The sequence below is a fragment of the Pagrus major genome, chromosome 12 (genome assembly GCF_040436345.1).
Source record: "Pagrus major chromosome 12, Pma_NU_1.0".
Classification (NCBI taxonomy): Eukaryota; Metazoa; Chordata; class Actinopteri; order Spariformes; family Sparidae; genus Pagrus; species Pagrus major.
Genome location: NC_133226.1, coordinates 16,972,372 through 16,986,622, shown reverse-complemented (window position 1 = coordinate 16,986,622; position 14,251 = coordinate 16,972,372). Strand labels below are relative to the sequence as shown.

At 42.4% G+C, this 14,251-nt stretch overlaps 1 protein-coding gene across 1 annotated transcript; it reads left to right on the top strand.

The window, feature by feature from the left end:
• The first annotated feature begins 746 nt into the window (after window positions 1-746).
• On the top strand, window positions 747-11,110 carry LOC141005958 (uncharacterized). The gene is made up of 16 exons (XM_073478027.1): window positions 747-867; window positions 1,194-1,920; window positions 2,236-2,317; window positions 2,493-2,832; window positions 2,974-3,981; window positions 7,185-7,265; window positions 7,358-7,470; window positions 7,572-7,630; window positions 7,719-7,808; window positions 7,901-7,944; window positions 8,030-8,202; window positions 8,536-8,606; window positions 8,723-8,868; window positions 8,949-9,093; window positions 10,005-10,151; window positions 10,239-11,110. The coding sequence occupies exons 2-16, from the start codon at window positions 1,351-1,353 to the stop codon at window positions 10,521-10,523; spliced, it is 3,354 nt and encodes a 1,117-aa protein (XP_073334128.1). The 5' UTR covers window positions 747-867; window positions 1,194-1,350; the 3' UTR covers window positions 10,524-11,110.
• The last annotated feature ends 3,141 nt before the right edge of the window (window positions 11,111-14,251 follow it).

The following is a 14,251-nucleotide window of genomic DNA, read 5'->3' as shown; positions in this document are numbered from 1 at the left end:
AGAAGATTAGCCGTGTTATCATGCTGAACACTCAGTATTTCATCAGAGAGATTGAAATCTCTGTACTGTAGAGTATCAGAATGCTGTAACTCATTTTAAAATTCAGCTTATCACGATTCTCACTCAAGGGAGACAATGCTGCTTTTAAAATCTTCAATATAAGCTTTAGTATCTATAAATCTTTTGTTTCAATCACATTACAATTCATTTACAGACGATCCTCTTTGTCAGTCTTCGCTGATGTTGTACTGTGGCACTTGTTGCACCCTGACAGGAACTGAGAAGTGAGCACCCACACAGGAAATGTGGTCAAGGTCTCTCCCGGATGTTGGTTGCATGACGTGAATAGAATAATTTCGATAGACGCAGAAGTAGAGACGAAAAAGTGTGACAGATAGAGGAAGAAATAAATGGAGGTGAGAATAAGTAAGGCAGAAAAGAAGAGGATATGAGATGTGATATTTTGTTGTTGATGGTCTGTCACTGGGAGAGATGCCCTTGGGCTGTGTTGACAGCACACAGTTCAAATGTTGATTCTTTCACGGTTTATCCTTCACCCCTACAGTAGTGCAGCGTGGTGATAAAATCATAAACAACACAGGACTGTTTAACGGCTCGCCAGAGACAACCCCACCCTCTGCCTCCGTCTTAATCCCCACCTTATACCTCTACTGTATCTCTCTTTCTCTCTTGCTCACTTGCTCGGCGGATTTTTCTGTGTCTGTGGTCAGGAAGTAGAGACTTGGCTTTGTGACATTTCAGTGGAAGTCTTGCACTGCACATTTGCAATGCCACACCAAGAAGCTAAAAAACATTGACAAATGAGCAGCACTGGCTAAAAAAGTGGATTATGTTTGCATACAAGTGGTGAGTGTGGTGTGTTTTCATACTATCAGGGCTGTAAATGATTTAATTCAGTTACTCTATCTTGTTTTTGCTTGGAGTGTTGTTTTTAATACGTTTGAAAGGACTCTTTCTCATAGATGAATAGACGAAACTACAGAGCGGCTCTAAAGACATCACTGTTACGCTACAACCAAATATAGTAGAGTCCTATGAATGGCTTTTTTGTCTATCAGCTAATCAGATGCCTCTTCCTGGAGGCTCCCCAAATGTTTTTTTCTGTAACTGTGGCATTCAGAAAGTTCATGAAGAATCAATTTAACATTAATCGCTCTTTTCTCTTCTCACAGATCTTTCAATGGCTCCAATGGAGGTTGTAAGACGCTTCAGGATTTCACATTTATGAGACCATACAAGATGGACATTTTGTAGCAAGGCATCATTTGCAGCTACAACACCTTTCACCCAAACCCACAAACACCTCGACAACGGAACTGTCTGCGATACATGCTAATGGCGGAGGAAAACGTGTGCTCCTCTCTGCCAGACATCACAGATTTAGTCCTTCAGCAGCCTCAGCAAGAGTCATGGACCTCTATAGACCACCAGTTCTACAATGGAGAACAGGAGGCCATTGTGTGGGGCGAGACAGAGCTGCAGATAAACCAGGAACGAGAGACAGACGAGCTCAGACGAGACACTCCTGAGGAGGCAGAGCAGTGGGAGCAAATCATATGGCCGGTGCGCCCCATGAGCTGCACCAGTCCCCCGATCTCCTTCGCCACAGTGCAGTGGGACATGCCCGATCCCACAGTGCAGTGGGACATGCCCGATCCCACAGTGCAGTGGGACATGCCCGATCCCACTGCAAAGGCGTCTACACTCATGACTGACAGCAGCGTGGCAAATGAGCTGGACTCCGGCAGCGTGACGACTCTAGACACCACTTCCCCCTCACTTCACCAATCTCAAGGCGTTGATGTCAACCTTTTCACACAGGAGGTCAGAGAGGAGGAAGATGGGTTTGATTCACAGTTTCTGAACTCGGATCAAGAGAGGACAGGAAACTGCTCAGAGGTAGGTACCGTAGAGAGCGAGATTTGAGGTTATGACGCTGCTATTGTTTTTTCTGTGTGAAGACACAATTTCCTGTGGCATTAATCCTCCCTTCTCAGAGAGTTGACTTGCCTCGCCGCCCCAGTCTTCATCTCTTTAGAGACACGTGTTTGGGTTACATGTGGCTGTAGTAAGTTGAGCAGAGGTGGGTGGAATAGAGTGGACATAATGTTGGTCAGATGAGTCTCAGGTTGCTTATGCGTGAACCCACTGGCAATCACAAGCTTTCTTGCACAGCTCATGTTCATGATCTATGGCCTGTGTTGCAATTTCCAGCCATGTGATGCTGCAGATGTGCAAGAGCCAGCGGCACAGGAACAGGAAGATTCAACTCACGAGCTGTTAGACAGTAATAACGGTACGTGTTACTCGGAGCAACATCTTAATTTAGCGTTAAAAAAAGCGTCATTTATTTCCATTTGTTTCTCAGTTTGAGAATACAAATGACTGATTCTTCCCTTTTTATTCGAATAAATGAGTCCTGTTTTAACTGAAAAACTGCGATATACTCCGTCTTCTTAACAATCTTTCAGAAGCCCCACTGCCGACAGACTCAGAGGAGGAGAACGGACACTCAGCAACTTCAGATCCTGCTGAAACTGTGGACTTAATCAATATTCTAATAGAGATTGATGGCTCAGAAGAAGAGGCGGACAGCTTTGTGGACTTAAAACCAGAAGAGGAACAGGAGGAGCCCGGCGTTCTGCTGACTGGACAGGACGACTCGGAGGAAGAGCGGACTCCACTGAACAGCGTTAAAACTGAAGAGGAGAGCGAGGAAGGAGACGAGGTAGAAGAGGAGCAGAGTGTTACAAACGTTTCCTGTACTGAAGAAAGTGATGAGGAAAAAACTGTCAGTTCTCTGAGTGATGTGTGAGTATCATAGACTTAACTTTGGAAAGGGGAACAGGAAGTGTGTTTTAAGGGTATATCCATTCATTATGTGAATTATGTCACAGTATAATGTGACGTTTTAGCACTGACGACTTTGCTTCTTTCATTCACACTTTTCAGGGAGGTTTCTGCAGAGCTGCTACAAAGTGACGATTCTGGACCAACAGTAAACCCAGATAAGCTAATTGATCTGCAACAGTCAGAGCTTTCAGAGGAAGGACAACAATCAGGGAGTGAAGAGGACGTAGAGATACTCGAACGGTTACATGAAGATCCCACAGGACTGACTGCGGAGCCAGAAATGTGCAAAAATGTAGATCAGAACAAGGACCCTGAACAGTCAGAGGCCGCTCACGATAATGAAGAACAGTTTCAGGCGGAAAATGATGCAGAGAGGATAGAAAGCTCACAAGAGATACTGGACCTGACTGAAAAACTGGAGGAGACGAGTTTACAGCATCAAGATTGTGACCAAACAACCTCACAGGAGCCGCAGCCTGAACAATCTGAGTCCGAGCGTCTGGAGATGACCGCAGAGCCAGAGGAGATCCAAGTAGAGGAGCAACACTCTGAAGACCAGTTCGGACAACATCTGGAAGAGACACCACAGATGGAATTGACAGAAGCTGAAGAAATTCAACCTGAAATTGCCCACCAGCCAGAGGAGTCTACTCCGTCAGAGCAGACAGATTGTATCGAAGCTGAAGACCCTGTAGTGGCAGAGCAGCAAGAACAGATGGAGCCGTCAGAGCAGAGCGAGCAAACGACCGACTCGTCACAGCCAACGCTCTCTGAGCAGCTCGAGCATCCAGAGGAGATAGATGAGTCCGAAATAACGGAGCAGCTGCCTGCTGAGACTGAGGTCACACAGCAGACAGCCGAGGCAGAGTTCAGTCAGGTGGACAAACAGGCTGAGACGTCACATCAGGCTGAAGAAGTCGGACACTCTGAGGATGGATCTGTACAAACTGTTTTAACCAACGGAGAGCAGCCCAAACCCCCTGAGACAGCGGTGTCTCTTATGAACGGAGGGGAGGTGGACAGAGAGAAGGCCCGCTGCCTCGCTGAACGGCTGTTTAAGCTGGACGGGATCCAACGTGTGGACGTGGTGAAGCACTTGGACAAAGAGTAAGCATGAACATATATTTCTTTTTCCTGTCATTAGACCTGAAGAGCGACGGTGTTATGAGCACTGCAGCTAAACCCACCACTGTTCAGTGAAGCTGCAGAAGGCTTTTAGCGTGGCATGTCATAGAGGTGCTTATTGATACTAGATAGTGATAGAACATTAATGAATGAATGATGTTTGTATTTGTGTGTCATGAATCAAACTTACAAAACGCCATAAATTCAAAAAGTGCTCCAGATATGTTTTCAAACAATCAAACAAGTCCAGAAATAGATACCAATTAAATCTTCAGACCTTTTTTATGGACAGCAGTGTTTTTCAGTCCTGCTCCTGAGAACCTCCTGCTTGTCATGAAGCTCTGCTGAGCCTGATAACGACCTATTCATTAGAATCAGGTGTGTTGGGTGCAGGGAAACATCTAAATGGTGCTGGACAGGGGATCTCCAGAACCAAAACATTGATCTACAGCGATGGAATGTGACTAAGTAATACTGTACTTAAGTATAATTTCGAGGTACTTTTACTTTACCTGAGTATTTTCTGCTACCCGACAAAAATTTTGAGGCTAACATTGTACTTTTTACTCCCACCGCATTAATTTGATAACTTAAGTTACGAGTTACTTTTCAGATTCCATGCTGCATTTAAATTAGTTTATTTTACCGACAGTCAAATTTAGAAAAAAACAACCAAAAAGACTCATTCTGATAATCAGAAAAATACTGAATATCGCATCCGATAATCGTCTAGGCAGGTAATCTGTCGACCCACAATATACAGTATCTTTATACATGCGAATATATGTATTATTTACTCGTACTTTTGATACTTAAGTACATTTAATATCAGATAATTAAAGACCTTTTCTCAAGAAATACTAATATGGGTGACTTTCAGTTCTATGATATCTTTACTTTTACTCAAGTATGACTTTTGAGTACTTTTTACAGCACCGATTATCAACAACCCTAAATACCAAACACTTGAGAAGCTGTGTAAAATGTAAATGAAAAAGAATACAGTCATTTGCAAACAAAATGTGTTTACCAAGTGTTGAACCTCGCCCCATCCCTGCTTGTGAATGACTGAGCCTTTCGAGGATGCCCCTGTCATGATACTACCACCTGTTACCAGTGAACCTGTTTACCTGTGGACTGATCCAAACAGGTGTTTTTTGGAGCATTCCACAACTTTCCCAGTCTTTTGTAGGTCCTGTTTCAACTTGTTTAAAATGTGCTGCTGGCATCAAATTCAGAATAAAAGGCATATATTTTATAAACATTACTGAAGCTGATGAGGTAAAACATTAAATATGTTTTCTCTGTACTGTGTACATGTTAAAAAGGGATTGACGAAACATCACATTCTGTTTTATTTATGTTTTACACAGCGTCCTAACCTTTTTCAGACAGACAAAAACATTTACTATATCGAAAAAGTCGGACTTGCTTCTTCTCCCGGCTTTTGAAACAAAGTCAGCAAACTTAAACGCATCAAAATTAAACAGCCTGTCCAATTTTTGGTAATCTCTACGTCACTGTTTACAGGATCTAGAATAACCAGTTCTCAACTGTGCAACTAGAGATTTTTGACTTTTATATCAACAAGATGCAACACGACTCAGGTCAAAACCTCAGATGATGAACTTTAATTTAAGGCTTTGACTAAACATGTTACATTGAGTTACATCACAAAATGAACCATTGCTGTAGATATACAGCATATCCACCTCTTCAAAGACTGAGTGAAGCCCACAGAGATCTGTGTGATTTATTCCACAGCGCCATCTTCATATTTGTTCTGTCCTCTGACATGTAACATTAAAGGTGACTGAAAAGATTCCACACATTAATATCAGCTTGCTTGTCGTGGGTAGGGCTGCTCAGCTGGTGAAAATGTAAACGTCTTGTGCGGTTTAGAGATGTTTTCAAGAAAATAACCCCGGTGATGTCATCAGGGGTGTTTTGGAAACAGACAGTTAAAAGTCTGTGTTACAAGCTGAGGGCGTAGAGGTAATGAGTGTAACTTCAGATGGCTGTGTTGTGGGAAGTGTAGGATGAAGTGGTTATTGTTATCATTATATTGAGATTTAGTGGAATAAAAATCTTTTTGTGGTCATATTACAGTTAATTAGTTTTCTGGACTTTTTGACAGTTTGAGTATGAGTAACTGTGTTCCTCTAAATGCTCGGCCATCATATTCAAGAAGTCACATGATTTATTGTCTTCATCCAAACCACATTATCCTCTTTTGGTAATTGCCTCCAGTTTAGATAAAATGCTGCGTGAGAGCGCCAGTAGTCACTCACTCCTTTTACACTATACAAATGTTTGCATTTTCAAAAATTCCTCTCTCTGCTGGAAACAACAACAACATCAACATCCCCAAAGTTAGCCTGCCGAAAACAGGAACTTACCCTAACCCTAATCTGGTTGCTAACATTCAGAAAGTAAACAAACTAGCAGTTTTAATGCCAGGGCTCACCATCCACAGCAAGTTCCCCCCAACAAACTTTTGCAGGTACACAGTTGCTGATTAGTGATATTTGCACCGCTCCAGATGGTTATGATTGGTTTAAAGAAATACGAACAAGCCAGAGCGTTTTTTCTGAATTATCATGAATTATGGGCACGACTTCCGCCACGTCCTGTCACTTATGCTGCGTTCACGTGCTCCGTGGTTGGTCCCACTTCCTGAGTTGGGAAGTCGGTCTTTTGATTGGTTTATTCATGTGCGTCAAGTTTTGCTTTTGATTGTTCAGAGCCTTACACAACTCGTCTTCCAGTATTACAGATGACATGTGAGCCAAACATGCTCTTCTTAGAGCAGTTGGTAGTGACTTGAGTGAATACTACTAACAATATTATTATTGCTTAGCCCGCTTGGCTTACACTTTAAAAGCCTTGAAAGTGCCAATGCGTCAGGCGTTATGATACTTCATAACTTGCGCTAGTCCTGCCAAGCACTGGAAGTATCACCCATAATAGTTTTCCCAGAAACCTCCCCAGCAAACTCGTGGATAGCAGTCTGATAATGGGTGACCTTTCTCTCTCTATGCAAGACTAGAGCATCAGTAATCATCCCCCAAATATTATCCCATGATTCATATCAAGATACTGATTTAAAGATGTGATGCTTCTGTTTCTAAGAAATAAACTGTTGATAACACTGACACAGACTGTATTTTGTTTCTGTTTATTAGTAATGATTTCAGTCATGCTGTCGGGGAGGAGTACCTGAAATTCTTTGACTTCACCGGGCAAACCCTCGATCATGCCCTGAGGTAAGAATTATCTTGATTGCACGCACTGACATCACTCACTAAACACGCTCGTATAATATCTCATAAACAATATTCATTTTATTTTCACTCAGATCTTTCCTGAAAGTGGTGGTGCTGATAGGAGAGACTCAGGAGAGAGAGCGCGTACTGCAGCATTTCGCCTGCCGCTTCCATCAGTGCAACCCCGACTCCTTCTCCTCATCAGGTGAGCCTCAGTCATGGGTTACTTGATATTTTCTGATCAAAAGATTCAGCAGCTAGCACTGTGACAGATGCATGTGTCTATTTTCCTTCTCATATCCTCAGGGGCTGCGCTGGCTCTTACATGTGCTTTGATGCTTCTTAACACTGACTTGCACGGACAGGTGAGACACATATATAAGAGTAAAATATAATGAAACCTTAAATTATGAACTCTGTGCGGTATTTTCAATGTGTTGTGTTTGTTAACAGAATGTGGGAAAATCCATGTCCTCCTCTAAGTTTGTGTCCAACCTGGACGGAATGAATGAGGGAGAAAACTTCAGCAAAGACCTCTTGAAAGTAAAACTGTCGTTAATTTCTGTTTCATAAAGCAAAGTCGTATCTTTGTCGGTGAAAATGATTTAACCTTTTCCTCTCCGTCGTCATTTCAGAGTCTTTACAATTCCATAAAGAGTGAACCGCTGGAGTGGGCCGTGTAAGTGCACTGATGAAAAAAACACACCATCACATTCTTCATATACATAATCTCACACTTAAGAATCTGTATTTGCATGTTACAGTGATGAGGAGGAACTGAAGAGCTCCGTGTTGGTGGACGAAGATGCAGCAGATGAAGCACCGATGCGTTCAAAAGCCAACCCCTTCCAGGACGTCCCTCATGACAAAACGGCTGCTGTGGTCAAAGAGGGATTCCTCCAGAGAAAGCTCCACGCTGACATAGACGGCAAACGCAGTGAGTGAGACACGGACATAAATAATCACCTACATCTGATTTATTTTGCCTTTTGAGAATAGACAGGATTTAAGGGTGCAGTCTGTAGTTTAGTTAAATTGACCTTAAATATCAGCACCAACAGTAGATCCTGTCAGACTTTATGCAGAGGAACATAACAGAGAAAAAAAGATTGTGATTAATGTCTTTGAGGTAATGAGTTAAGCAGCTTCAGCTTCTCATCACAATGGATGAACGCTGCATTGTGATAACTTCTTGGCTCGTTTGTAACATGAAGTGCTTTGATATCACTCCTGTCTAATCTTGAACCTGCTGAATGTTTGTGTGCGACAGCTCCGTGGGGGAAGAGAGGCTGGAAGACTTTCTACGGAGGGCTGAGGGGAATGGTCCTTTACTTACAGAAGGTCAGTAACTCAATTTTATTATTAACAGTTTGTTTCCCTACGTCATGTATAAATTAAATTGAGTGTATTTTATTATTATAACAGGGTAATCTCCCCTCTTTGTGTGTGTGTGTCAGGATGATTACAGGCGCGATCAGATGACTAATGAGGAGGTGGTGAGCGTGCATCACTCTCTGGCCGAGCAGGCAGCCGACTACACCAAGAGGCCACATGTCTTCCGCCTGCAGACGGCTGACTTGAGGGTTTTCCTCTTTCAGGCCTCGTAAGTCACAGCACAGCGTGCGCGTGCGTGTGTTTATGTGTGTGTGTCAGAGAGTCCAGCAGTAACAGTTTTCTCCTCAGATCCAGGGTGGAGATGAATTCATGGATCAGCCGCATCAACCTGGTTTCGGCTCTTCACTCCTCACCTCCGTTCCCCGCCGCCGTCGGCTCTCAGAGGAGGTTCTTCAGGCCGATCCTCCCCGCCTCGCAGTCCGCTCACACTCTGGTACGTACTCTTTCTAATCCCCTTCTAATTACGAGTTTTTTATGTATGAATGTGTTTTTCAGTATTTTTTAATGTTTCGGGTCAGTGTCATCTGTGAATCTAGCAGATTTTTTGCCCAGTAAAGCAATGCTAAAGTACTACTAAACTACTTTAAGGAACTAAAAGATTCCTTCAGCCATTTGTTGTCTGCATTTCCACCAGTCTTAATCCCCAAAAGATCGGGGAAAAATTAGTCCGGCTAAAAAGACGACAGCTGATTTAACCCAACTAAACTTCGGCCTCCTCATTGGTCCATGTTGATGTGTCAAAGCAAAATGCACAAAAAACAAAACAAAAAACCTGTTTTGCAGCTGCAGATTTGTTAAAATAGTGGTTGAAATTAAACGCTTAGAATGCTCGATGAATCAGAAATATTCAACGCTGCAAGTCCCACCTCCAATGTTCCTGTACTTTTGTAAAGTACCACACCCCAAGCAGGGACTTTTTGGCGGGTAAAAATAATGTTCCCAGATCTTAATGTAGACCCTGGTTTTTGCGGTGGAGACACAATGAGGTTCTCCAAAGGTTCCTAGTCCACAGAGAAAGTTTCTTTGGTGCAAATGTGGCTTTAATCACAAAAATGCCTGTTACTGGATCCAACTTTAAATCCACAGTCACAATGCAGTGACAAAGGTTGTTTTCACAAGTCATTACCATAATAAACATATCCAGAAATTTAAGATAAAGATAAAATTGCAGTGTTTGCCATTTGAATGGGATGATCCCTTCCAGCATAATCTATGAAATTAAGGAAGAAAAGTCTGCAGCTGGAGGAGTAACACTGGGCTAGTACTTTCTGTCCATTCTTTCTGTTTGTTCTTCAGCAGGATTTTGCATAAAATTGATTTGCATGAAATCTGTTCCCTGTGCAGGAGCGTCAGCTGCAGTCTCACACAAGAATGATGGAGTCCTTCAAGGCCGATCTGTCGTACCTGCAGCAAAACCAAACGGAGGGCAAAAAAGCCAAAGCCAAGGAGCTGGAGGATCATCGCCTCAGAGCGGACTACCTGCATTACGAGGTAATAAAAGTGCTCTGAGTGAAAGTGTGTGAATACAAGTGTATAAGAGCCATCGGTGATCCTGTGTCTCTTGTTCAAACCCTACAGATGTGTCGCTATGAGCTCTACATACAGGCACTGGAGGCCTGGAAGAGCGTAAAGAAGACAGACGATGATGTGATGAGCATCGAAAGCCTGAACCAGTTTGATAAAGCCATGTGTGCAGACTCTGCGGGGGACGAAGAGGAGGAAGAAGGGCTGAAGAAGTCCCACTCCAGCCCCTCTCTGGAGCTGGAGATGCCCACTCCGACGGTGATCAAAGTCAGACGCAACATCTCAGAAAGACGGACTTATCGCAGGACCATCATTCCCCGATGGAACAAAGAGGTCTGACAGGTGACTCAGAGATAACACGACTAGTTAACGACCCTTTGGAAATGCAGATTTATACAGTTCTGCTGGAAGCTCAATAGACTTCAGTCTTTTAGTTTGGTTTAGAATTTTCTGCATTTTTATTTTGTGCACTTTTAAAAAAAAAAGAAACCTCAGGGAATCCCTTATCCTCATTCTCTGATTCATTGGACTCAAAATGTCTGTACCCTAATTTATATAGTGTTATTGGCACCCAAAGTGGTACAAAGTCAGCTAAACCTGGCCTTCATTTGTAAATTTACTTTGGGTCAAAATGTGCCTTTAAAATGAAAACCACTAGAGGGTGCTGTAGTACAGCACATCTCAGAGTGAATGGAGGGGGACAGGATGTGCTGTCAGGTGGTTTTAAACATGTTTTTTTAAAGAATCCTAATTGCACTTTTATTGTTTTTAATATTGTGTAAAAAAAAATGTTGTTTTCATGTGTTCATGAAGTTTTTGTGTCCATTACATGTTTCTTTTTTCCAAGTGAAGGATTGATTTCTGAAATGTTATGTATTGTTTTTTCTCTTTGGAGGAAAAATAAAATAATACTTCTGTTTATCATTCATGGGGAGACTATTTATGGATGTTGACACTTCAGGTTTGAGAGCCTGTAGCTCAATTGTTGTCTTTGAATTTAGAAACAACAAATACAAGGGAGGCACGATAAATATTGGGAAATTTATATCATCAGCTACACGGCAGTATCAGTGACTTAACAAGTGCATCATGTCCACGCTGAAACAGTAGGTGGTGGTATGCACCTTTAAAGTTGGTTTGTGATTTGGCAATAAACAGAAGAACAAGAACAGGCGCAGCACGTCATGACGTCCAAACTGCTTCACCTGGGTAGAGCAACGCGCTGTGGACGTTTTTTTTTTTTTCAGTTTCAGAGGAAGACAACTGACTGCAACAAATGTTCTCCAAGAGTTTAGAGAGGAGGGGAAAGTTCATCTTTGCTTCCTACATTTTAGCCTTTCTTCACCCTCAGGTGTGAATAAACTACAGGTGATTAACTTTTTAAAAAATGTGAATGTGAAATACTTTTACTTACTGGTAATGACAAACTGCTTAAATATTAACATCGTAGTGAAACGTCTGGTGAGTGCGTGTTACGGCTACATAACTGATCACAGTGTTTAACATTTTTCCTTTGGCTTATTGGCATATTGTTATTAGTCAGCCTTGTTATATTAGACAGAATAAGCAGACAGTAAATAGAAAGAGGTATCACATGCAACAAAGGTCCCATGGCTGGAATCAAAACAAATTGTTCATTCATATAAAGGGATGACTCCACTACGGAGGCCCATTAACGCCAGTTACGCAAAAAGATGAAAATTAAGCTTGATGAAAAAAATATTGCTATGGTAAGTCATAATTAATATATAAATATATTATTTAGTGAATTACATTTTGAAATATTAATAGATAACAAAAGAGATAAAAACTCAACTTGATATGAAATTAAAAGACAAAATTACGAGCAAAACAGTTGAAATTATGAGTTCAAAAAATCATAAATATGAGATAAAAAGTCATAACTATGTGATAAATAGTGGATTATAAAAGCTAAATTGATGAAATTATTAGATACACGTCAACTATGAGATAAAAATCCATAAATATAAGGTAAAAAGTAGAAATTATGAGATTAAACTTTAAGATTGTATTTTAAGTTATGACTTTTAATCTCATAATGACTTTTTTCATCATAATTTTATTTCATAATCATGACTTACCATGGGAATTTTTGTTTTATCAAAGCAAAGTTTTAATCATTTTTTCTCTTAAACTGGCAGAAATGGGCTTCCATACTTTACAGTCCCTTTTTTTAAAATAGTAAATTAGTCTAAATTTGAATAATTGTTCGACATGTTTTCTCAACTACAATAGCAGAAGTTAAAGCAGACCTGTGTGTGTTCATGTGTTCGTGTGTTTGATCGCTCTCAGTGGCACGGGCCCCATTTTGTTCTCTTTCAGCCTGACATGTTGAGCAGCGGTCGACCTGGGGCGGTCAACAATAAGAGCAGGATGTCTGGAATCAAGTCCCCCCTCCCAACTCCTAACACACACACACGCACACGCACACACACACACACACACACACACACACAGAGGAATTTAATGTGACAATAGGAAACGCAATGAAGAGCACAGACAATACAGACGGGGTCGCAGAGACATGTTTGGGTGTCCGAATCGGATCAAGGCGCTGGACGAACGGATGTTTTGCGGATTTCTTTCAGACGTTTTCCTCCTTGACGCACATCAGGTGAAACTCAGGAGCCTCTGACTGATCATCTGTGCTGCTTAATTAACGTGATAATGCTCAACTTCTTGTCTTGTGAATGGAAGCAGTCTCCATTCATTCACAGGAATAACAACAGCTCATTAAGATAAAGTCAGATTCTGCAGATGAGGCTGACTGATGGGCCACATGAGTGACGGGGGCCCCGGGGCCGTCATAGCAGCACCTTGAGAGGGGCGGGAGGGGAAACGCTGAAAGGCGGCGCCATCTCGGCTAACCTACATGCTCTCGGGCCTGTGACAGCGAGGGGCGGCCATTAGTGGCTCTTGTTTTTCAGATCAAATTGAAATGTTTAATCCGTACTAAAGGTGCTGGTTGTGCGCTGGCGTCACAGAGGAGCTCCTCTCCTCACATGGCCTGTGGAGCATGACTTCAGCGGCGGCGGTGGTGGCCTTGTTTTGGGAGTGCCATCCTTCTCCTCCTCTCCAACAACAATAATGACCGGCTGGAGCAGCAGGGGCTGCATTAGCTGCTGGGTTCAGAGGGCATCCGTCCCAAGGAGTTGGCCTGTTTTTGTTCCATCTGCGCCACTCCATTCTCAAGCTTTGTGCAGCTCAGTCAGGCCTGGGTGGGTAATTAAAAAGGCAAGAGCTCAAGTTGTGATCATTAGGGGCTTGTCCAGCAAAAAGACCCCGACACGTAAGGTCATGTACGCCCCTTCCGCTTTTCTTTTTTCCCTCCCGTCCCCCCACTCACTCTCTTAATGTTGCTTTGAACATTGCTCAACATCCACAACGGCGCTGAAATGCTCGGTAAATATAAGCCACAAACACCTGCGAACACTGCCAACAAACATAAACAGTACTGTTAACACTCACATTCATCCCTTTTTTTTCCTGCCCTCGATGCTCCTCCTGACGCACATTCTCCATCTGCTGCTGACGCCTCGCACGCTCTACTTGGTACTTTTTATCTCTTAGCCGCGCTAACACTTGATTTCTCCCACTCCGGCTATTGGAAAAACATTTTTTTTGTCTGTGTGTGTCTGTGTGTGTGTGTGTGTCGTCCCCCTCCTCTGTTCCTCTTTCGCCATCCTTCGCTCTTGACTGCTTCTCTTCTTCGTCTAGGGCCCTCGAAGTCTCTCTGTGGTCCTTTCGGGGGTTTTGTTTTTTCGTTCAGTGAGACATTAAAGGTGCACTATGTAGTTTTAGGGAGGAAATTTCAATCAGAAGGGACTGATGTTTTTATGCCCAAACAAACAAAATAAACAAACTCTCTTTGTTTTCACGACTGGATAAACAAACTGACCTTAAAGGACAACACAGTTTCATACTGTTTTACTTTGTTTATATGTGGCGGACCCTGCCACCTTTCTAGCTTCAAACAGTGTTCGGGGACCTTATTTTCCTCTGAGAACAGCTTGTTTATTCAGTTATGGAAAGAATAAACATTTCTG

Excerpts from the sequence above, each read along its gene's own strand:
- LOC141005958 (XM_073478027.1), top strand. The coding sequence starts at position 1,351 with ATGCTAATGGCGGAGGAAAACGTGTGCTCCTCTCTGCCAGACATCACA. Across the intron at positions 2,833-2,973 it reads GTCAGTTCTCTGAGTGATGT|GGAGGTTTCTGCAGAGCTGC; the intron begins GTGAGTATCATA and ends CACACTTTTCAG. Across the intron at positions 7,945-8,029 it reads GAACCGCTGGAGTGGGCCGT|TGATGAGGAGGAACTGAAGA; the intron begins GTAAGTGCACTG and ends TGCATGTTACAG.